Here is a 23,373-nt window from a genome sequence, read left to right on the forward strand (position 1 = left end):
GGTGGGCACACCAACTACCTAACATTCTTTCATCCATCACAAAACTTACAATGAAAAACTACCAAACCACACCCCCAGGTCTACATGTATAGCAATAGCAGTTAAGATTTATATACCGCTTTATAGTGCTTTACAGCCCTCTCTAAGCGGTTTACAGAGTCACCATATTGCTCCCAACAATCTGGCTCCTCATTTTACCCACCTTGGAAGGATGGAAGGCCGAGTCAACCTTGAGCTGGTCAGAATCGAACTGCCGAATTGCTGGCAGATGGCAGTCAACAGAATGAGCCTGCAATACTGCATTCTAACCGCTGCGCCACCATGACTCCAATATAAGAAATGGCATTTTCCAGCATCAGAAGAAAAAAAACTGGTTTCTGATACTAAATATATTGTATAAAGTTTGCAACTTTGAATTTTTTTCAACCCGAGGATCTCCCATATTTTGACTCATTTCCCTTATTCTAGGAATCTCTTTCTTAGCGGAACTCACTTAGGATGAAGATGTGTTGAAGACCTTGAAAATGGGCCTTCATAAACTCATGTTGCTTCTTCTTTGCAACTTCTTGGGTCACTTGGCATCTGTCGCAGAGCCCAGCTCGCAACCTTCAAATAATTAAAATAGCAGGGTGGTGTTTTTAGAGTAGCAAACCCAACTGGGAGGAGACGTACCGCACCAACATCAAGTGTCAGAACTTCAAGGTAGACCAGACTTGGAAACCAAAGTCATAATTTTTTATTGTAAGCTTAACATAACAGAAATCTTGCAAATCTGAATGCCCTCCCTCCCTCCCTCCCTCCATTTATCTTTGTGAAAACCAGGGAGACGCTTTTTCAAATTACATTTCTGCCTCAGACCCAAATTTCTGTTCTCTGACCATCTTGGCAGTGATTCTTCCTTCTTTTCCCCAAGGATATTTGAGGTAGTTGCTCTACCTGACTCCATTGTTACAGCCTCAACCCCCCCACCACCACAGCTTCCATCTCAAACTGTCCACTGTGGAGCTCCCCCCCCCATTCTTAAGAGGTCCCTAAAGGGGGCAAGCATAAGCGCACCAGCATGCCTACCGTCCCTGTCTTATTGTCTTACTTATCGTCCCTATCACCCATCTCCTCCCACTTATGACTGCAGGACTGTAACTTTGTCCCTTGTATCCTTACGATTCATATTGATATTGATTGTTTCCTGATTGCTTATTTGTACCCCATGACTATCATTAAGTGTGGTACTTTATGATTCTTGACGGATGTATCTTGTCTTTTTATGTACACTGACAGCATATGCACCAAAGACAAATTCCTTGTGTGTCCAATCACACTTGGCCAATAAAGGATTCCATTCCATTAATACCTATTCTATTCTATTCTATTCTATTCTATTCTATTCTATTCTATTCTAGTCTAGTCTAGTCTAGTCTAGTCTAGTCTAGTGTCCTCATTTATCTGTATTTACTTCCTTTGTTCATATTTATGTTAATACCTATACTTGTTATCTTGTACATGTTTGATAAATAAATAAATAAATAAATGATAGATAGATAGATAGATAGATAGATAGATAGATGATAGATAGATAGATAGATAGATAGATAGATAGATAGATAGATAGATAGATAGATATTTCATCAGCCCATTTTTAGACTCAGGATTTTCAGAATCATTATTTATTTGGCCCAAAGCTTCAAAATTGGTTAGGGGGGGATGGGAGCTAAACTTTATGATGAATTAAATATATCTATTCTAATGAAGAGAAGGACTTCGGGTGACATGACAGCAGTCTTCCAATATTTGAGGGACTGTCACAGAGAAGGGGGGGGGCGTTAACCTGTTCTCCAAAGCACCTGAGGACAGGAGAAGAAGTAACAGATAGAAGCTTGTCAAAGAGAAATCTGATGTAGAATGAAAGAGAAATTTCCTGTCGCAATTAATCAGTGGAATCAGCGGACACTATCTATCTCCAGTCTACAACACAGTCCTTTTCAACAGTTCCAAAAAAGCTCCACATCCATTTACACCACTCAGGTGATTCTGAAAATACAGATAAACCTCCAAGTGGCCTCAATTACTCTATAAAAGAAGGTAAATGACCAACTGTCTGCAAGGAGTATAAATCCTTCCATTCCCCACCATCTGGTCAAAGCTAAAGAAGCTTCTTGGTTGAGAAGCAAAACGTCTTCAAATAAAAAGCAAAGAAAGTTTGATTGCCTCTTGAAAAAGCACCTTTGGGACAATTACGACCTGGATGATTGAGAATCATAGACAATCAGTGGAACGGCTTGCTTCCAGAAGTTGTGGGTGTTCTATTAATGGCGGTTTTTAAGAAGAGGTTTGTCAACCATTTGTCCAGAAGATGTAGGGTCTTCTGCTCGAGTAGCGGGTTGGTCTAGAAGACCTTCAAGGTCCCTTCCAACTCTGTCATTCTGCATTCCCCTTTTCTAAACCTGATGCACATTTTTCTCATCAGGATGGAGTGCTTGAAAATCCGTGGCACGACAAAACCACGGTCCACTAAAGCGCGCCCGATTAAAGCGCGTCGCTGACATCATCAGCAGCGCGACAACAGCAACCGCTGAGAAAAAAGGGCGCTTTAAAAAGCGCTTTGAAAGCAAGCCGATTCACGTTAAGGTAAGGGTTAGGTTTAGGGTTAGGTTTCGGGGGGTTAGGTTTAGGTTTAGGGGTTAATGTTAGCTTTAGCGCTCACAGCGTGCTTTTTTCGTCACACTGTGATGACGTCAGGTACGCGGTTTCGTCGAGCGCGCTTAAGTCGACCGCGGTTTTGTGGTGGAACCTGAAAATCAAGTTCCGCTAGAACAGAAATCATATCAAACAGGCACAGATCTCAATAACTAGCTCATGTCCCCAGTCAGCAATGGAGATTTCTTTTAAAAGTACATGTGTGCGTGCGTTATTATGTTCATTATACAGTATGAATTGTGATGCTCTTATATTGATTATTACCCTGTTTTCCCCAAAATAAGACTTCCTTGGATAATAAGCCAAATTGGGCTTTTGAGCGCGTGCCCTAAATTAAGCCCTCCCAGAAAATATTGCAACACAGCAGCAGCCATGAGGTGACCACACTCGCCGCCCCCTGCACCTCAAAAATAATAAGACCTCCCCGAAAATAAGGCCAAGTGCTTATTTTGCAAAAGGGAGGGTGTCAAAAGAAAAGTAAGCAAGGTAAACTTCCCAGTAATGGATCGTGGACCTGGTCACAATTACATGAAGAAAGAAAGCAGCATATCTAACTATAGAGGAGGAAAAATTGTTGGAAAGTAGAGCAATAAACATTGTACAAGTACTGGAATTTTGCTACTACAACAACATGTTTTTCCAGTTGGGGAACCCAGAGCAGGATGGAGCCCATTAAATGGCTTGTGTGATCTGCTGTCGCCAGGAGTGGGATGTTGGGGGTGATTTTGTTATATTGTACTATATTAATTTATTTCGTGACCCGACAAATGCGTGAACGACAAAAGCGCGCCGCCAAAACCGCGGCGCTAAAACCGTGATGTCAAAAGCGCGCCAACAACAGCGCGCCGACAAAAGCGCGCCGACAGAAGCGCGATTTAAGTTAAGCTAAGGTTTAGGTTTAGGGTTAGGGTTAGGTTTAGGGTTAGGGTTAGGGTTAGGGTTAGGGTTAGGGTTACAGCGCGCTTCTGTCGGCGCGCTGTTGTCGGCACGCTTCAGCGCTCATTCGTCGGCACACTTTTGTCAGCGCGGTTTTGTCACCGCGGTTTAGTCAGGCGCGCTTTTGTCGTTCGCGCATTTGTGGTGGAACCAATTTATTTGATTCTTTTTGTTAGTTTTTATTGTTTTAAATGTGGTCTTTTATTCTGTAAGCCGCCTTGAGTCACCATTGGTGAATAGGCGGCAATATAAATTCAATAAATAAATAAATAAATAAAATAAGACCTCTTATTTTCAGGGAAACATGGTATACATATACAGTACTGTGTTATGCAATGTGATTAACTGGGTTTACACAATTTGCCAAACCTGGATTACCGTATTTGTTTAACCTTGCCCGATGTTTATGGAAGAAAAGTTTAGTTGTGCAGTTGTGGCCAATATCTTGACACTTTTCATCTTCCCCTCCTGTGCAGATGTCCCCTGTGACAGGATGCCGATTACCTCCCATAGACCGATCAGATCTCACAGGTTAGGTCTCCTCCGGATTCCATCTGCCAGCCAATGTCGGCTGGCGACCCCCCGGGAGAGAGCCTTCTCTGTTGCAGCTCCAGCCCTCTGGAATGATCTTCCTGTCGAGATCCGGACCCTTACAACCCTCCCGGCTTTCCGCAAAGCCACCAAGTCCTGGCTGCTCCAGCAGGCCGGGGGGGCCTGTGAAACATCCAGCCCCGTGGAAATTGTGAATGTTGTGGTTTTGTTTTTAAAGTGTTGTCTTTGTCTAGTCTTCCCCCTTCCCTTGTCTATTGTGAGCCGCCCGGAGTCCTTTGGGAGTGGGCGGCATACAAGACAAATAAATACAATACAATACAATGAAGCCATTTACCTGTTTTCCAAGACCTTCACATTTTCTTTAAGTCCCTTTTGTTGTTCACGCAGTTGGTGGTTTTTGGTAAAGAGCTCTTCAATTCTTTGGTTGTCCCTAATCCAAGGGAGAAGAACAAGGAGGAAGAGAAGAAAAGTACAGGTTGTCCTCGACGTATGACAGTTCACCTAGTGACCGTTTGAAGTTACAACAGCACTGAAAAAAGGTGACCATTTTTCACACTTATGACCATTGCAGCCACTGTAATGCTGCATTGCTGAGGCACTGCAACTATTGTAAATACATGCAGGTTTCCAAGCAACCAAATTTTTATCATGTGTCTGTGAGGATAATGTGATGGTCACTAGTGTGAGGATCAGTAGTAAATTATTTTTTCAGTGCCACTGTAACTTCAAACAGTCACTAAACAAATGGTTGTAAATCAAGGACTATATGTACTCAGGAAACAGAAATTGTTTGCCCATCATGCTAAACAAAATGTGGCTTGACATACACACCCCCTGGCTTTGTGAGCAGTAATTTATGGCTTATTTATGGCTTACCAGCCAATTGTAGTTTATTTAACAAACTATTAGTCAAAAAGCAGTTGGTCCAGATTTAGCCCTCTGAAGATACCAGACAAAATACCATACCATACCAGGGGTTGTGACATATATTGTGTCACAACCCCTGGTATGCCCAAATATGGGAGGGAGCATACTGCTTCCCTTTTCTGTCTATTGGCTCATCTGGCAGCCATCCAGGCAGAAAGGAATTTTTTTATGTTGACTTATTACATTTGTGTTGCATTTGTGCTGATAAATAAATAAAGGGAGACTAATATAGATAGTCTCTATATAGTTTCTATATATTTATTTATCAGCACAAATGCAACACACACACACACACACGTGTCTGTGTCTGTGTATGGATGGATGGATAGATAGATAGATAATAGAAAGATAGATTATAGTTAGATAAATAAAGATAGATAGATGGATGGATAATAGATGATAGATAGATGATAGATAGATAGATAGATAGATAGATAGATAGATGATAGATAGATAGATAGATAGATAGATAGATAGATAGATAGATAGATAGAGATGGATGGATGGATGGATGGATGGATAGATAGATAGATAGATTACAGATAGATAAATAAATAAAGATAGATAGATGATAGATGATAGATAGATAGATAGATAGATAGATAGATAGATAGATAGATAGATAGATAGATAATAGATATAGATGGATGGATGGATGGATGGATAGATAGATTACAGATAGATAAATAAATAAATAAAGATAGATGATAGATAGATAGATAGATAGATAGATAGATAGATAGATAGATGATAGATGATAGATGATAGATGATAGATGATAGATGATAGATGATAGATGATAGATGATAGATGATAGATGATAGATGATAGATGATAGATGATAGATGATAGATGATAGATGATAGATGATAGATGATAGAGATAGATGGATGGATGGATGGATGGATGGATGGATGATCAGTAAGTAGGTAGGTAGGTAGATAGATAGATATGAATTTTAAAGTTTATTTTACATTTTAATCGATTCTGTCTTATCCTAAAGAATTTAGGTCCAAGAACCCATGGCCAATAGATGGCATTTGTTTTACTCACCGACATTTCTCATTGGTTAGTTCATTCAGTTTGGTTTGCAGGCCTGGAAGAGTTCAGAAATAATCCGTGACCTTTTGAGTGAAGCCGCAGTCACAAAAGATCAAACTCTACAAAAATCAGGGGTCGTTCTGCTTTTCATCCACTTTTTCACCGGGTTCTTACATTTTAAAACATCTCTGCCTCAAATCTGTTCATCCAATCAATCATCAGGCGCGCGCACAAACACACAAAAAAACACACACACCTTTTCTTACCTTGGACTTCTTTCTCATGTGTTTCCTTGAGTCTGTTCAAGAGTTCCGCAAAACTTTCCGTGGCCATGTTCCTTCTGTTGTCATATGGATGGGTCAAAGGTAGGTTTCAGATCACTTTTCTCCCTCTGACAGCATTCAGCTTCTGACCTAAGAGGAAAAAAAATTAGAGATGAAAAAAGAAAAAAAAACCTTTCTGGTGGGGGAAGACCCATCCCCCTTCTAGAAGAATGAAATATTTTGAGAAATATTAAAAAAGCAGAATATTACATTTCCCTAAAGCAGTGTTTCTCAACCTTGGCGACTTTAAGTCCTGTGGACTTCAACTCCCAGAATCCCCCAGCCAGCTATGCTGGCTGGGGGATTCTGGGAGTTGAAGTCCACAGGACTTAAAGTCGCCAAGGTTGAGAAACACTGCCCTAAAGGAAGAGTGAACATGCTCTTGGAGACAGAAAGAGACAGCCTCCACCTTTCTTAATAGCCCCCCCACAGATATTTTTTGGCCATTAAGAAAGACTGGGCCAGCTACAAAACAAAAGGCCTTTAGTTCCAGGATGATAGGACATGACCCTCCAGGACATAGTAGGATAAAACCCAATGCCATTTAGCAACAAAGCTCACTACATTGCACAATCTTCTAAGGACATTGCATCAGCCAAGCTTCAACCAAACCTGGGAGCTCAGACAACCTCAGCTATGACCCCTGGATAGCCCCACAGCAGCCAATAGAATACATGTTCTTGCACAGGAACAGGAAGCTCAAGTGCAAAGCCCAAGAGAAGGTATAAAAACCACGCACTCTCAACTTCATGTGGTCAGCTGCACCAGAACTACCCATCATGTACTCTGTTTCCCTGAAAATAAGACCTCCCTGCATAATAACTCCAATCAGGCTTTTGAGCACGTGCACTAAAATAAGCCTAGGCTAAAATATATGAGGAATAGTTGCAGGAACTGGGTATGTCTAGTTGAATGAAAAGAAGGACTAGGGGAGACATGATGGCAGCGTTCCAATATCTCAGGGGTTGCCACAAAGAAGAGGGAGTCAAACTATTCTCCAAGGGACCTGAGGGTAGAACAAGAAGCAATGGGTGGAAACGAATCAAGGAGAGAAGCAACTTAGAACTAAAGAGAAATTTCCTGACAGTGAGAACAATTAATCAGTGAAACAGCTTGCCTCCAGAAGTTGTGAATGCCCCAACACTGGAAGTCTTTAAGAAGATGTTGGATAGCTATTTGTCTGAAACGGTATAGGGTTTCCTGCCTAGGCAGGGGGTTGGACTAGAAGACCTCCAAGACCTCCAATATAATTAATATAATATAATATAATGTAATGTAATGTAATGTAATGTAATACAATACAATACAATACAATACAATACAATACAATACAATACAATACAATACAATAATGTTTCAATTTTACTTGGTTTATAGAATATTTTATGTCCAGCTTTATGTTTTAAAGGAAATAAGTTAATTAAATTTTATTTATAGGAAATAAAAAATAACACACCTGATCCACAGAGTTAAATGTTTAATATACCTATAAAGCATATTGCCTAGTTCCCCTGGAGAATTGCTGTTATTCCCTATAGGGGAGTACCTTATAGCATTTTTCATAGCCCCAAATCAATGGTAGGAAGCTGCAGGAAGAAAATAGATTATATTCTAAATTACCTAACGTCACGGGTGATTACTGCATTTGCACAGATGTCCTTTAGCTATCAGTCTTAATTTATCGTGACCACTGCATAGTGTCTCATTTCCGTAAGGAGTTTCCAGAAGTTTTATTATACTACTCTGAAGCTTAGCCAACTCTGCTCAGGACCCGTGACAGAATCTGACGGGAAAAGCTTTCAGGAGAGTAAATCTTTCCAGGAAGCTCAAATTGCATTAATACCTGTGGTTGGCATGCAGGCTTAGTAACTCCACTTGTAAAGGAAGTTAAAAAGAAAGCTTAAATTGGGAAAGTTCCTTTGGCTGCTAATTTGCCCAGGCAGATTTCCCTGACTTTAGAAAGAGATGACGTGCAATTTTATGAAGAGAATTGCTGGATAAAATATACAGACACACAGAGAAAAGCAAGAAAGACGATTAGGGCACTGGAAGCTAAAACATATAAAGAACAGTTGCAGGAATTGGGTATGTCTAGTTTTGTAGACATACAAAACTTTAAAACTTTAAAACCCACCCCTCTTCTAGAAAAATGGAATATCCTGGGAAATATTGAAAAGGAAGAATATTATATTTCCGTGGATCAGAAATGGAGAAACTTGTTTTTAGATAGGAAATAGACTCACTCTTAATAGCCTCCACCTTTGTCAATGGGCCATTAAAAGGCCTGAGACTGTCTATTCTACATAACAAAGACCTCCCCCTTCAGCTCCAGGGTGATGGGATTAAGGCATGATAGTATTAACCCTTTCCCCATCTCACCACAGGGCACTTGGGAAGAAGTGATGCTCAATCAAACCTGGACTCAAAACACAGCCCAGAGAGTTGCCCCTGCATGGCCCCCATGGGAGTCTGACAACCAATCAGAATACAAGATCAAAGGCCAGAGAGGGCATAAAACCAGGGACTTCCAGCATCTGGGTCTTTTTTTTCTTCTTCACCCAACATCTGGAAGCATGTGATCCCCCTTTTCTGTTCAGGAGCTCAAGCCATTTGATCCTGTCCATCATTAAACCATCTTTCCAAGCAGCCTCCATGTTTCCAGTGTCTTTTTCCCCACTTGGAACTGAACCCAGAAGGACGTTCCTTCCAACAGTTTAATGAAAAGAAGGCCTAAGCGTGACAAGATAGTTTTTGAGGGGCTGCCACAAAGAAGAGGAAGTCAACCCATTTTCCAAAGCACCTGAAGCAAAGGTGGGTTGCCGGTTTGGCACGGATCAGCCGAACCAGTAGTGGCGGCGGCGGGAGGCTCCACTCACCCGCCTGGATGCTTCTGTGCATGCGCAGAAGTGTTGTGCACGCACGAGAGCGATCACACGAGCACGAGCAAAACGGTAGCACCAGATTTTGAGACCCACCTCTGACCTGAAGACAGGACAAGAAGCAACTGATCTAATTAAATAAGGTGGAAACTATTCAAGGAGAAATTCAGCCTAGAACTAAGGAGAAATTTGAATGAATGAGTGAGTGAGCTGGAAGGTACCTTGGAGATCTTCTAGTCCAGCCCTCTGCTCAAGCAGGAGAGTCTACACCATCTCAGACAAGTGACTGTCCAATCTCTTCTTAAAAACTTTCAGTGATAGAGCACCCACAATGTCCGGAGGTGTAAGCCATGCCACTGGTTAATTGTTCTCACTGTTTGGAAGTTTCTCCTTAATTCCAGGTTGTTTCTCTCTTTGATTAGTTTCCTTTCCATCCATAGTTTCTTGTCCTGCCCTCTGGTGCTTTGGAGAATAATTTGACCCCCTCTTCTTTGTGGCAGCCCATCAAATACCAAAAGACTGCTATCATGTCCCCCTTAGTCCTTCTTTTCTCTAGACTAGTCAAACCCAAATCCTACTGCCCTTCTTCGTATGTTTTAATCTCCAGGCCTTTGATCATCTTAGTTGCTCTTCTCCGAACTTTTTCCAAAATCTCAACATCTTTTTTGTAATGGGGTGACCACAATCGGTTGCAGTATTCCAGACATGGTCGTCCTGGGGTTTTATAAAGCGGCACTCATACTTCTCGTGATTTTTGATTCTATGCCTCTGTTTATACAACCCAGGACTATATTATGTCTGGAAGTTTACAGGGGGATCCCCTGCCAAGCTCAATTGAACAATGCAAGGAAGCAGCCTTGTCCATCTCTAATCATAGCACAGCTGGAATAGTGTCTAACATCAGCTTCTAATAAAACATACACACCGGTACTTCTTCCCTGCAATCCATGGACCGCCGCCAGAGGTTTCACGAAGTATCTCCACACTGTAAGGCCTGAATACTAAATCGGAATTTCCAAGTGATGGCAAATCTGTTTCTTCAACCTGAGTGAAAGCTAAAACATATGAAGAACAGTTGCAGAAACTGGATAAGTCTAGTTTAATGAAAAGAAGGACTAGGGGAGACATGATAGCAGTCTTCCAATATCTCAGGGGCTGCCACAAAGAAGAGGGAGTCAAACTATTCTCCAAAGCACCTGAGGGTAGAACAAGAAGCAATGGGTAGAAACTAATCAAGGAGAGAAGCAACTTAGAACTGAGGAGACAGTTAGAACAATTAATCAGTGGAACAGCTTGCCTCCAGAAGTTGTGGATGCTCCAACACTGGAAGTCTTTAAAGAGATGTTGGATAGCCATTTGTCTGAAACAGTATAGGGTTTCCTGCCTAGGCAGGGGGTTGGACTAGAAGACCTCCAAGGTCCCTTCCAACTCTCCTATTGTGTTGTATTGTATTGTATTGTATATTATAATGTCTACTGCCATGGGCATGGGGTTGGACTGGATGTCCTTCAAGGTCCCTTTCAACCCAATTATTCTATGTTCTAAGGCAGCGTTTCTCAACCTTGGCCTCTTCAAGGTAGGAGGATTTCGACTCCCAGCTTTCAGGTCTTGTGTTCATTGGCCAACGATGACCAGGCAGAGCTCTCCGAGAAGATGAGCCGAGGTGGCGCAGTGGGTAGAGTGCAGTACTGCAGGCCACTTCAGCTGACTGCTAGATCAGCAGTTCAGCGGTTCAAATCTCACCGGCTCAGGGTTGACTCAGCCTTCCATCCTTCCGAGGTGGGTAAAATGAGGACCCAGATTGTTGTTGGGGGCAATATGCTGACTCTGTAAACCGCTTAGAGAGGGCTGAAAGCCCTATGAAGCGGTATATAAAAATCTGCTATTGCTATTGCTAAAGATGACAAACAGTAATACGAAACATTTGTGTATTGTCATAGAGTTATGATGGTGAACCTATGGCAGGTGTGCCATAGGTGGCACGCAGAGCCTTCTCTGCGAGCACATCAGCCGTCACCCCAACTCAGCTCCATCGCGTATGCGCACCCACCGCCCACCAGCCAGCTGGTTTTCGGGTTTCTCTTTTGCGCGCATGCATGCGCTTTCAGCACACGCTGACAAAAAGGTTAGCCGTCACTGTTATAGAGTATGGGAGGCCAACCTTAGCCACTTTAAGACTTGTGAACTTCAACTCCCAGAATTCCCCAGCCAGCCATGTTGGCTGGGGAATTCTGGGAATTGAAGTCCACCTACCTTAAAGGAGCCAAAGTTGAGAAACACCATCCTAAGGAATGAAGTGAAAACAACTCCATTTCCCAGGAGGAAATGAGGTTTTCCAGATTCATTCCCAGAGGTAGGAGACCGGGGGAACAAGGGCGGTGAAACTGGCTGGATTTTTCTCCAACCGGGAAAGAAAAGACACAGAACAACATCTGCCCCGAACAATCCAGTTCTCCAACAACGCAAGTAGAGATTCTACCAACTCCAGTGTTTCTGGTTCAGCAAGACTCAGTCCTGGGATGGTGTATCCCAACTCACAAGATAATAATACAGTGGTTGAGTCAATCTGGCCTCCCCATTGTCTTCGCTCGCCAGGAGGCCGCAAAAGGTGATCTCGTGACCCTGGGACGCCGTCACCGTCATAAATATGAACCAGCTGATATTTATGATCCAAATTTTGATCACGTGACCATGGGGATGCAATAGCAATAGCAATAGCAGTAGACTTATATACCGCTTCATAGGGCTTTCAGCCCTCTCTAAGCGGTTTACAGAGAGTCAGCATATTGCCCCCAACAATCCGGGTCCTCATTTTACCCACCTCGGAAGGATGGAAGGCTGAGTCAACCCTGAGCCGGTGAGATTTGAACCGCTGAACTGCTGATCTAGCAGTAGCCTGCAGTGCTGCATTTAACCACTGCGCCACTCGGCTCCTTATGCTGCAACATAAGTCATGCTGCAGACTTATGCTGCAACATAAGTCATTTTTTCCAGTGCCGGTGCAACTTCGAGCTGTCACTTAACAAATGGTTGTAAGTCAAGGAACTATCTGCATGCTGAATGCCGACTGCCACTCTCCCGTCTCTGGTCCGCTCAAGCAGATACATATTTTACCAAGGCAGGATATAGGAGCCCTGATGGCGCAGTGGTTGGAATGCAGTATTGCAGGCTAACTCTGCCGACTGCCAGCGGCTCGATCCTGATGGGCTCAAGGTTGACTCAGCCTTCCATCCTTCCGAGGTCGGTAAGATGAGCCGTAGTGAAGGCTAGAATGTTGTATTAGATGTTACCTAGTGGAACAGGTCTCCTCCAAAGGAATAGTGGGACAAACAGTGGCACTCTTATTTGTAAATTTCAGAAAGGAAGGGGAAATGATGGAAGCTAGGAAAGAAAATGATGCATGAGCCGTGGTGGCACAGTGGTTAGAATGCAGTATTGCAGGCTAACTGTGCCAACTGCCAGGAGTTGATGACTGGTTGACTCAGCCTTCCATCCTCCCAACGTCAGTAAAATGAGGACACTCTAAGTAAAATGCTGATTCTGTAAACTGTTTAGAGAGGGCTGTAAAAGCACTATCAAGTTGTATATAAATCTAAATGCCTATTCTATTCTATTCTATTCTATTCTATTCTATTCCATTCTATTCTTCATTCTTCTATTTCTATTCTATTCTATTCTATTCTATTCTATTCTATTCTACTCTCCACTCCTCTATTCTATTCTATCTCCACTCCTCTATTCTATTCTATTCTATTCTATTCTATTCTATTCTATTCTATTCTATTCTATTCTATTCTTCATTCTTCTATTTCTATTCTATTCTACTCTACTCTCCACTATTCTATTCTATTCTATTCTATTCTTCATTCCTCCATTCTCTTCTCTTCTCTTTTCTTTTCTTTTCTTTTCTTCTCTTCTCTTCTCTTCCCTTCCCTTCCCTTCCTTCCCCTCCCCTCCCCTCCCCTCCCATCCCATCCTGGCACAGTGGTTAGAATGCCCTATCGCAGGCTAACTCTGCCCACTGCCCGGAGTTTGATTCTGACCGACTCAAGGTTCACCCATCCTTCTATCCTTCTGAGGTTTGTAGCATGAGGACTCACATTGTTGGGGGCAATAGGCTGACTTTGTAAACTGCTTAGAGAGGGCCGTAAAGCCCTGTGAAGCGGCGTATAAGTCTAAGCTATTGCTAAAGGCATCTTTTAGCATCAACTCACCAAGCAAGTAAAACAGAGACTAACAGATTCTGGCTCCCCACCCCTCCGTTGCTATTGCTCTGCACTGCCTCTAGCACTCGAACGATGTTGGCCTTCGTGTTATCTGAGAACGTCTGCTGGAGCAAAGTTGCATGGCGAGTCTTAAATTCAAAGTAAACACATTTCAACAAAACCCAATACCTCTTCCTCTCTCAAGCATTCATCCTGTGCTAACACAGCGCTGGTGGAATAACCGGTTGCGTCTGAGTCTGAAATTAAGGTCCAATAAACACCAAGAGATTGGCACGAGAGAGGTTGCCTTAGAATTGCAGGTATTCCTTGACTTACGACAATTCATTTAGTGACAGTTAAAACGACATGGAAGACTGTTTTTCACACTTACGACTGTTGCAGCGTCCCTATGGTCACGTGGTCAAAATCTGAACCCTTGGCAACATATTTATGAGGGTTGTGGTATTATTACTTAAAATAATAACAAAGCAATCCAAAAGTATTATGAAATATTCAGGCTTGCAGATTGAAGTTAAATGCTTAGGGGGGAAAACCCCCCACTGTTATAGCAATCATGTTTGGGCCCTGGAAGCAATATCTAAAAATGATATTTATCTATGGAGATTCTCAGTCATCCAGGTCACGGTTGTCCCAAAAGTGCTTTTTCTTTTCTTATTTTTTTTTCTGCATAATTTTTTTTTTCCATTTTCATAGCATATAATCACATGTATACTATTACATAGTCAATATCATGTTGCATTATTAAGTAATTACATCAATTCATCTTGCCATCAACTACCAAAGGGAAAAAAACACCCAGTTGTTGGCTCTTCTGCTCTCCATACACCATATTTATACCTTATCCGACACTTTCTTCCCCCTCTCTCCTCCCCCTTTCTACATCCCTTCTTCCCTCCATCAGTGCTTTTTCAAGAAGCAACTGGGATTTCTTGGTTTTTTCCTTGAAGGTGTTTCACTCCTAAGAAGCTTCTTCAGTTCGGAAGTGAAGAAGCTTCTTGGATGACAAGTGAAATGTCTGCGGGGGAAAACAGAGGGCACTTTGCCTTTTGAAAAAGCACCTTTGGGGTCCCTTGATATTTGAAAAATTTAAATTTATTAGACCTGGATCCCCTAATTTAACAGGGGGAAAAAATCCTGCTTGGAATTGCCTATATCCTCATATGCAATTTACATAGTTCCTTAAATCCTTGGTTAGGACTCGAGTTATTACATTTTCAACAGTCTTTGAATTTAATTATAAAGGTAAAGGTAAACAAATGCCCCACTAAGCAACAGAAATTTTGGACTCAATTCCAGTCGTAAATCAAGGACTACCTGTATTAATTTAAGATTAATAATGATTATTTAAGATTAAAGGTAAAGGTTCCCCTCGCACATATGTGCTAGTCGTTTCCAACTCTAGAGGGCGGTGCTCATCTCCATTTCAAAGCCAAAGATCCAGCGCTGTCCGAAGACGTCTCCGTGGTCATGTGGCCGGCATGATTAAACCCCAAAGGCGCCTGGAATGCTATTACCTTCCCACCAAAAGTAGTTCCTATTTTTCTACTTGCATTTTTACATGCTTTCGAACTCCTAGGTTGGCAGAAGCTGGGAAAAGAAATGGGAACTCACTCATTTCGCGACACTAGGGATTCGAATCACCGAACTATCGACCTTTCTGATCGACAAGCTCAGCATCTTAGCCACTGAGCCACCGCATCCCTTTGGAATTTAATTATAGATGACCTATATAATACTACTTGGATCGTTCCATATATTACGCCAATACATTACGACAGCCTAGCTTCTTGGGAAAAACTATGAAGCATATGAAGGCCAATGTTAGCTAAAGGACTGGCAGTTGTGATTTTACATTGTGCACAGATGATCATAATAATAGAGAAAGTCATAGGCAATGAAGAAGCTAAAGTGCTCTGGGACTTTAGAATTCAAACAGACAGGCCCCTGTCACGTAACACCCCGGACTTAACAACTGTTGATAAGAAAGACAATAAACTCTGAATAGTGGACGTGGCACTACCTGGAGGCAGCAGAACACTGCAGAAGGGAAAGAACTGGAGAAGATAACAAAATATAAAGGTCTGCATTTGAAATAGAAATATTTATAGAGAGAGAAATAAAAAGACAGGGGCAAAAGAAAGCAACGATAGTAACAACAATAGTAATAGGCGTCTTCGGTGCAATTCCAAAAGACTTGGAGAACCACTTAAACACTATTGACATTGATAAAAAAAAAAGATGATTAGGGGACTGGAGGCTAAAAGATATAAAAATAGTTGCTGGAACTGTGAGTGTCTAGTTTAATAGAAAGAAGAACTAGGGGAGACATGATAGCAGTCTTCCAATATCTCAGGGGCTGCCACAAAGAAGAGGGAGACAAGCTATTCTCCAAGGCACCTGAGGGTAGAACAAGAAGCAATGGGTGGAAACTAATCAAGGAGAGAAGCAATTTAGAACAAAGGAGAAATTTCCTGACAGTTAGAACAGAACTTGCCTCCAGAAGTTGTGAATGCTCCAACACAGGTTTTAAAGAAGAGATTGGACAACCATTTGTCTGATATGGTATAGGGCAGTGATGGCTAACCTTTTTGTTGTCATGTGCTGAAAACCCGTGTGCGCACCCATAAGGCAATATGTGTGTGACCCCCCCCTGTGCCCTGGCCTCTGTGCATGCATGTGTAACCCCCGTATGTGCCCCACCCTTGTGCATGTACAGCAGAGACCTGAAAACCAGCTGGCCGATGGGAGGTGCACGTGCATGCATGGTGGAGCTGAGCTGGGGCAACGACTCATGTGCCCACAGAAAGGGCTCGGTATGCCACCTGTGGCACATGTGCCATAAGTTTACCATCCCGGGTATAGGGGATTGGACTAGAAGACCTCCAAGGTCCCTTCCAACTCTGTTAATCTATTATATTCTAAATCCCGATTCGTCAATTGCAAAAGGCAGCTTTGCTGGGAACAACTTATATCTTGGTGTGAACCTTTCAACACCGTCAAACCTCCCCATCTGCCTATCCAATATCCAGTCTGAGCATCTGGCTGACTGTGAGACTAACCATAATAGCACTTTATTGAATAAGTACCCTACCTGACTTGCAGCAACTCTGGGCAGTTTACAATGAAGTGAGATAAGAAAGATTTGACTTCCAGTGGTATCCCCATCCCCACCCCAAATTCTTTCCTCCTATATATTGTCATCACCTTCTCATTTACCCGCTGTTACACTAATGTGTCTTCCATGATTTCATGGAGGGGTGTGTTGTTGTCATTGTTGCTGCTGCTGTTGTTGTTGTCGTCCTGCAGTTTTTAGGACTGCATTTGTCTCGCCTGTCATCCAGGCATAAGCTTCTCTGGAACTGGGTTGGCTTTTGATGAGGTCATGGAAATGCTTCCTTAGTGATGGTGCCAACAATGTGAACGTGGCTCACCACTGATCCCTTCTGGAATGTGGTTCTTCACTTCTCAGTCTAGCCAGTAGTCCGGGAATTTTGTGGTAGTCTCCAATCCATGTACTGATCATAAGGAACTCTGCTTTTTGAGATTGAGCCAGGTTTGACTAGGCATCCCAGCTGGGACAATTTGCATTATGAAAAGGTAAGGTAAAGGTTCGAACATATGTTCCCGAGTCTAGGGGGTGGTGCTCATCTCCGTTTCAAAGCCGAAGAGCCAGTGCTGTCCGAAGATGTCTCGGTGGTCATGTGGACGGCATGATTAAACGCCGAAGGCTCATGGAACGCCATTACCTTCCCACGAAAGGTGGTCCCTGTTTTTCTACTCGCATTTTTTATATGCTTCGAACCGCTAGGTTGGCAGAAGCTGGGATAAGTAACGGGAGCTCACTCTGTTATGCGGCGTTAGGGATTCGAATTGCCGAACTGCTGATCTTTCTGATCGACAAGCTCAGCGTCTTAGCCCCTGAGCCACCACAATTTGCATTATACCAATGTACAAAGTTAGCACCTACTCCTCTCCTAGAAGAATGAAATATTTTGAGAAATATTTAAAAAGACAGAATATTATATCTCCTGTAAAAGAGAAATGGAAATCTTAAGGGAGACAGAAACTCAGCCCCAGCTCTCTGCCCCCAGCAGATATTTGGTGCCCATTAAGAAAGACTGGGCCATTCTATTTACAAGACAAAAGACCTTCAGCTCCAAGGTGATGGGATTAAGACATGACCCACCAGGAAATAATAGGATTATCTAGCAGCAGGGTTCATTGCATTGCAAAATCTCCTAAGGACATTGCATCAGCCCAAGCTTCAACCACACTTATCTCAGACAAACTGCTAGGATTTGCACAAGGCCCCATGGGAGTCTGACAACAGCCAATAGAATGCATGTTCTTACAACAGGAACAGGAGGCTCAAGTGTAAATCCCAAGAGAAGGTGTAAATACCCCCGACTCTCTACTCCATGTGTTCAGCTGCACCAGAGAACCATTTGCTTGGTGGTTCTGTTCACCATTAACCCATCTTTCCAATCAGCCTCCATGTTTCCAGTGTCTTTCTCCCAGCTTGGAACTGAACCAGTTGGATATTTTCCCAACACCAATAAAGGAGAATATTTGTAGCTCAGAGCTAAACTGTGGGGTTCCTCGGTGCTCTCTGAGCTTAGTGGTTTTCTCGGAGACGTTTCTTTACCAAACTAGGTAACATCATCAGTGTATAATTTGATAATGAAACATCTGCAAGAAAACCACCAAGCTCAGAGAGCATCAAGGACCCCTGATTTGCATTTTGGATGACTGTCTATGGATGGTCCTTGAACAAATAAAAATGGCAAAAGTCAGCACAACAACAAGATTTTTCCTATCAGTCTTGTACTCTTGTCTTCCATGGAGATGAAAAAATAGCAAGCTATTTTGCTCTTTAGCTATTAGGGTTATCATCAGTCAAAGGAAATTTTTTTTTGAGTCTCACTGATTTCCCCATCTGGATAATTTCAGATGGATATCAAGGTTTTGCAGCAGTCATCCAAGAAGTGGTATCCAGAGAATGTGGTAAAGGATATGGGATTTTTAGTTTTAGATTAGATTAATAGAGTTGGAAGGGACCTTGTAGATCATCTAGTCCAACCCCGTGGCCAAGCAGGAAATTCTACACCATTTCTGTCAGATGGCAGTCAGTCTCTTCTTGAAAGCTTCCAGTGATGAAGCTCCCACAACTTCCGAAGGCAACTCCTCTTCCATTGGTTGATTGTTCTCACTGTCAGGAAAATTCTCCTTATTTTTAGGTTGAATCTCTCCTTGTTCGGTTTCCATCCATTATTCCTTGTCTGGCCTTTGGGTGCTTTAGAAAATAGGTTATTCCCTCCTCTCTGTGGCAGCCCCTCAAATATTGGAACACTGCTATCATCTCTCCCTTGGTCCTTCTCTTCACTAGACTATGATCACACTCTGCCTGGTTTGATTTAGGCATCACACCAAGGGTGAAATTCAGCAGGTTCTTACTGGGTTCTGGAGAACCAGTAGTGGAAATTTTGAGTAGTTCAGAGAACCGGCAAATACCACCTCTGGCTGGCCCACCCCCATCTATTCTCTGCCTCCCGAGTCCCAGCTGATTAGGAGGGAGTGGGATTTTGCAGTATCCTTCCCCCTGGAATGGGGTGGGAATGGAGATTTTGCAGTATCCTTCCCCTGCCACGCCCACCAAGCCACGCCCACAGAACCGGTAGTAAAAAAAAATTGAATTTCATCACTGCATCACACCCATGATGTACGTAAAAATGGGCAGAGTTTCGGAGATACCTTCATGGCCAACATCATGAGCTTTTTGACAGAAGGCACTCCTACATCTCGGTTTCCCTTAATCTGACACCTGCCAAATGTAGTATGATTGGCGTTCCCATGCCACCATGTGAAGAAACTGGCTGAAGGTACAATGCAGATACCTGCTCTGGAAATGCATTGGACGGAAACTAATCACGGTGAGAACCAACCCAAGGAGACATTTCCTGACAGTGAGAACAATGAATCAGTGGAATGCCTTGCCTCCAGAAGTTGTGGATGCACCATTTGTCTGAAACAGTATGGGGGTTCCCGCTTCAGCAGGGGGTCAGACTAGAAGACCCTCTAAGGACCCTTCCAACTCTGTTGTTCTTTTAGCCCCCAACCTAAAGGACAGAAATTGGTTCCATTGGTTCACCAAAGTTCAAAGATTACATGTAATCTTGACTTACAACAGTTCATTTAGTGACAGTTCAAAAGTTCAATGGCACTGGAAAAAGTGAGTTATGACCATTTTTCACACTTACGACCATTGCAGTATCCCTATCAAATTTCAGATGCTTGGCAACTGATTTGTATTTATAATGGTTGGAGGGTCCCGGGATCATATAACCCCCTTCTCAGGAAGGCCAGATTCACTTAACGACCGTGTCACTAACTTGTGACTTATGACCGTTTTTCACATTTATAACCACTGCGGCAACCCCATGGTCACGAGTTCAAAATTCAGACGCCTAGTGACTGACTCCTATTTATGACCGTCGCTGTGTACCGAAGGTCATTGATCCCCTTTGGCGACCTTCTGGCAAGCAAAATCAACGGGGAAGCCAGATTCACTTAGCAACCGTGTCACTAACTTAACAATGGCAGCGATTCACTTAACAACTGTGGCAAGCAAGGTCGTAAAATGGGGCGAAACTCACTTAACAAGTTGCTCACTTAGCGACATTAAATGTTGTGTTCTTTTGCAGTCGTAAATCGAGGGCTACCTGCATCACACTTACGCAACGCAATCTGACTGCTGAATTCGTTCCCTCCCCGGGTGTTTGAAATGCAAACCCATAAAATGGGTAGAAGTCACAAGATGGCCTGATCAAACTTAAGAGGGATCTTAGAAGGTGGCCCAAATACCAAGCCTAAAAACTCCAATCTGTTTGCATACAAGCCCAGAGTCCATGATGTTAATTTTAACCCCGGCTTGTATTGTTCTGAGAATAAAACTTATTATTTAAAGCCAGGTGCTTTTATTTCCCCTAATTCTGTTTCCTAAGAGAATAGAAAGCCAAGCTGTTCTCCAGCACGCATGGGGATTTTGTTGGTAGAAAGTGATAAAAGGATGCTTTAATTTGAGGTTCGTAGGGGGTCATTCACGAAAGATGTCGACCTTCCAGATATGATGAGAAGACAACCCTAGATAGATGGCTGCTTAGATCACCCCATGCACAGCTTTTATCAATGGGAATAGAACGGGAAGGGACCTTCCAGTCAAACCCCCTGCTCAAGCAGGAGACCCTATACCAGTTCAGACAAGTGGCTGCCCAGTCTCTTCTCATAAACCTCCAATGATGAAGCACCCACAATTTCTGAAGGCAACTTCTGTTCTACTGGTTAATTGTTCTCACTGTTAGGAAGTGTCTCCTTAATCCCAATTTGCTTCTCTCCTGGATTAGTTTCCATCCATTGTTTCTTATCTTTGGAAAATAAGTCGAACCCCCTCCTCTTTGTGGCAGCCCCTTAGATAGTGGGACACTGCTATCATGTCCCCCATAGTCCTTCTTTTCTCTAGACTAGCCAAACCCAAATCCTGCATTATGCGTATTACGCATTATGTGCATTAGTGCATTATGACACTGCACACATTTATTTTAGTGAAATGTACGAAAGCCTATTGAACTTTTCTTTTCTATTTTGGAAGAGCAAATCTAAATGAAACACGTCCCTTCCTTAAACTGCTAAATTTGCAACACGTACTTCTAGTTCAACCCCCTGCTCAAGCAGGAGATCGTATACCATTTCAGACAGATGGCTGTCCAGTCTCTTCTTAAACACCTCCAGTGATGGAGCCCCCACGATTTCATTTCAGCTGTTCCTTTAGGTTAATTAATCTCACTGATAGGAAGTTTCTCCTTAGTTCCAAGTTGCTTCTCTCCTGGATTAGTTCCCATCCATTGTTTTCAGCTAGACCGTGGATAACCATTCCTGATTCCAGCCAACGCTTACTACTAGCGAAAATGGACACGGCTCAAATATTTCTGGACAGCTCCTATAAAACCGTTCTCAAGTTATGGCATACAGATATCTCCCCAAATTCCGGAATAGGGGGAAAAAAAAGAGAGAGAAGTTCCCATTTCAAAGAACTGCTTCCCAAGGTACACACATATCACACATATTTTTCCCAGTTCACATTTTCACAATAAGGCTCCCAAAACTCCTTCTCTCCCAACCATATGCTAAATACGATCCCTGTTCAATTCCAGAAGCGATTGGGGTAAAAATTCATCCCTAAACCGGTAGCAAGACTCACATCAAATGAGCTGCATCTTTTTTTCCCAATCTTCTCTCTTCTCTCTTTTTTTCCCCCACTCAGTTTTCCTCGGTTTCTTTTTCTTCTCTCTCCTGGATACCTGCAGCTTTCTCCCTCTTGGAAGTCATGCTAGGAAAGGCAGCAGAGATAGTAAGAAGTGTGGGTAAATCTGCGCAGACAATAAGCCATTTTTTTTCCTTTTTTTTTTTCTTTCCGCATTTCGGTCCAACCTGCTCTTCCAGTTTGCATTTCTTTAACCCAGGAGCTGAAAGGATGTTCATTGGAGCTGAAGCTGCCAAACCAGTCTCACTATAATACAAAGAAGTGGTCAGACCAGTCCTTCATAAAGTCCACATAGAGATTTGATTGTTTTCCCATAATTACAGCTCAGTGTTGTTGATCAAAGACACTTGTATTAACAAAACAATTGCCACTTCCTCCCCCAGGCTCCAGGCTCCAGGCTCCCCTTCAATCACTAAACATCAGGAGTACATGGTTTCCTTTGAGAATTTTTATATATCAAGCATAACGTTATCCTATCCAGTTGAGCTACCTCCTCAATTTTTTCATATTTAGGGAATAATAGAATAGAGCGGGAAGGGACCTTGGAGGTCTTCTAGTCCAGCCCCTTGCTCAAGCAGGAGAACTTATACCATTTCAGATAAGTGCCTTTCTAGTTTCTTCTTAAAAACATCCAGTGATGGAGCGCCCACGGTTTCTGGAGGCGGGCAGTTCCACTGGTTAATTTGTCCTGTTAGGAAAGTTCTCCTTAGTTCTAGGTTGCTTCTCTCCTTGATTCCTTTCCAACCATTGAGCGTTGCAGGAAGGCTGTTTAATGCTTAGCGCACCAATATTGTCAGTTTTTCTTTCATTATTCTGTGCGCCAGCCACAAATTTGGAGAAGAAAAGTTCTCAAGCAAAAGAAAAAAAAAGATAGTTGAAGCATCCCCATGGTCACGTAATCAAAACGTGGAAACTTGGCAACTGGCTCATATTTATGAAGTTGTGGTGCCCCCCCCCTCGGGGTGGGTGGGTCATGTGATCACCTTTGGAGACCTTCTGAGAAGCAAAGTCAATGGGGTATCCAGATTCACTTCACAACCAGGTTGCTGATTTAAGAACTGCAGTGATTCACCTAACAAATGTGGCAAGAAATATTTAAAATGGAGCAGATCTCACTTAACAAATGCCTTATTTGGCAAGAGAAATGTTAGGCTCCCTCTCATCCTCCTCGCCTCCCTTCTTTCTCCCTCCCTCTTTCCCCTTCCTTATTCCTTTCTTCCATCTCCTCCCTCCCTCCCTCCTTTCCTCCCTCCCTCTTTCCCTTCCTTATTCCCTTTCTTCCCATCTCCTCCCTCCTTACCTCCTCCCTTCTTCCCATCTCCTCCCTCCCTCCATCTTATTTCTTGCCTCCCTCCCATCTTTCCCTTTCTCCCTCCCTCCTCCCTCCCTCCCATTTCTTTCCTCCCTCCCGCACTTCCATCCTCTCTTTTCCCTCCTTATTCCCATCTCCCTGCTTACCTCCTCCTTCTTCCCATCCC

The 23,373-nt window shown here is 42.9% G+C and overlaps 1 protein-coding gene across 1 annotated transcript in view; it reads right to left on the reverse strand.

Annotated features, from left to right (window-relative positions):
* The window catches only part of RBBP8NL (RBBP8 N-terminal like), a 48,901-nt gene extending 26,841 nt beyond the window's left edge, over nucleotides 1-22,060 (reverse strand). The window contains exons 1-5 of the mRNA XM_087720566.1: nucleotides 21,833-22,060; nucleotides 6,417-6,563; nucleotides 6,163-6,205; nucleotides 4,517-4,612; nucleotides 494-606 (exon numbers count right to left, since the gene is read on the reverse strand). Of these exons, the coding sequence (XP_087576692.1) occupies nucleotides 494-606; nucleotides 4,517-4,612; nucleotides 6,163-6,205; nucleotides 6,417-6,483 (319 nt within the window). The 5' untranslated portion in view covers nucleotides 6,484-6,563; nucleotides 21,833-22,060. The remainder of the gene's footprint in view (nucleotides 1-493; nucleotides 607-4,516; nucleotides 4,613-6,162; nucleotides 6,206-6,416; nucleotides 6,564-21,832) is intronic.
* Between the last annotated feature and the right edge of the window lie 1,313 nt (nucleotides 22,061-23,373).

The sequence above is a fragment of the Thamnophis sirtalis genome, unplaced genomic scaffold, assembly GCF_051295495.1.
Source record: "Thamnophis sirtalis isolate CommonGarterSnake01/CBP01778 unplaced genomic scaffold, rThaSir2_p1.2 scaffold_7, whole genome shotgun sequence".
NCBI classification, from domain to species: Eukaryota; Metazoa; Chordata; class Lepidosauria; order Squamata; family Natricidae; genus Thamnophis; species Thamnophis sirtalis.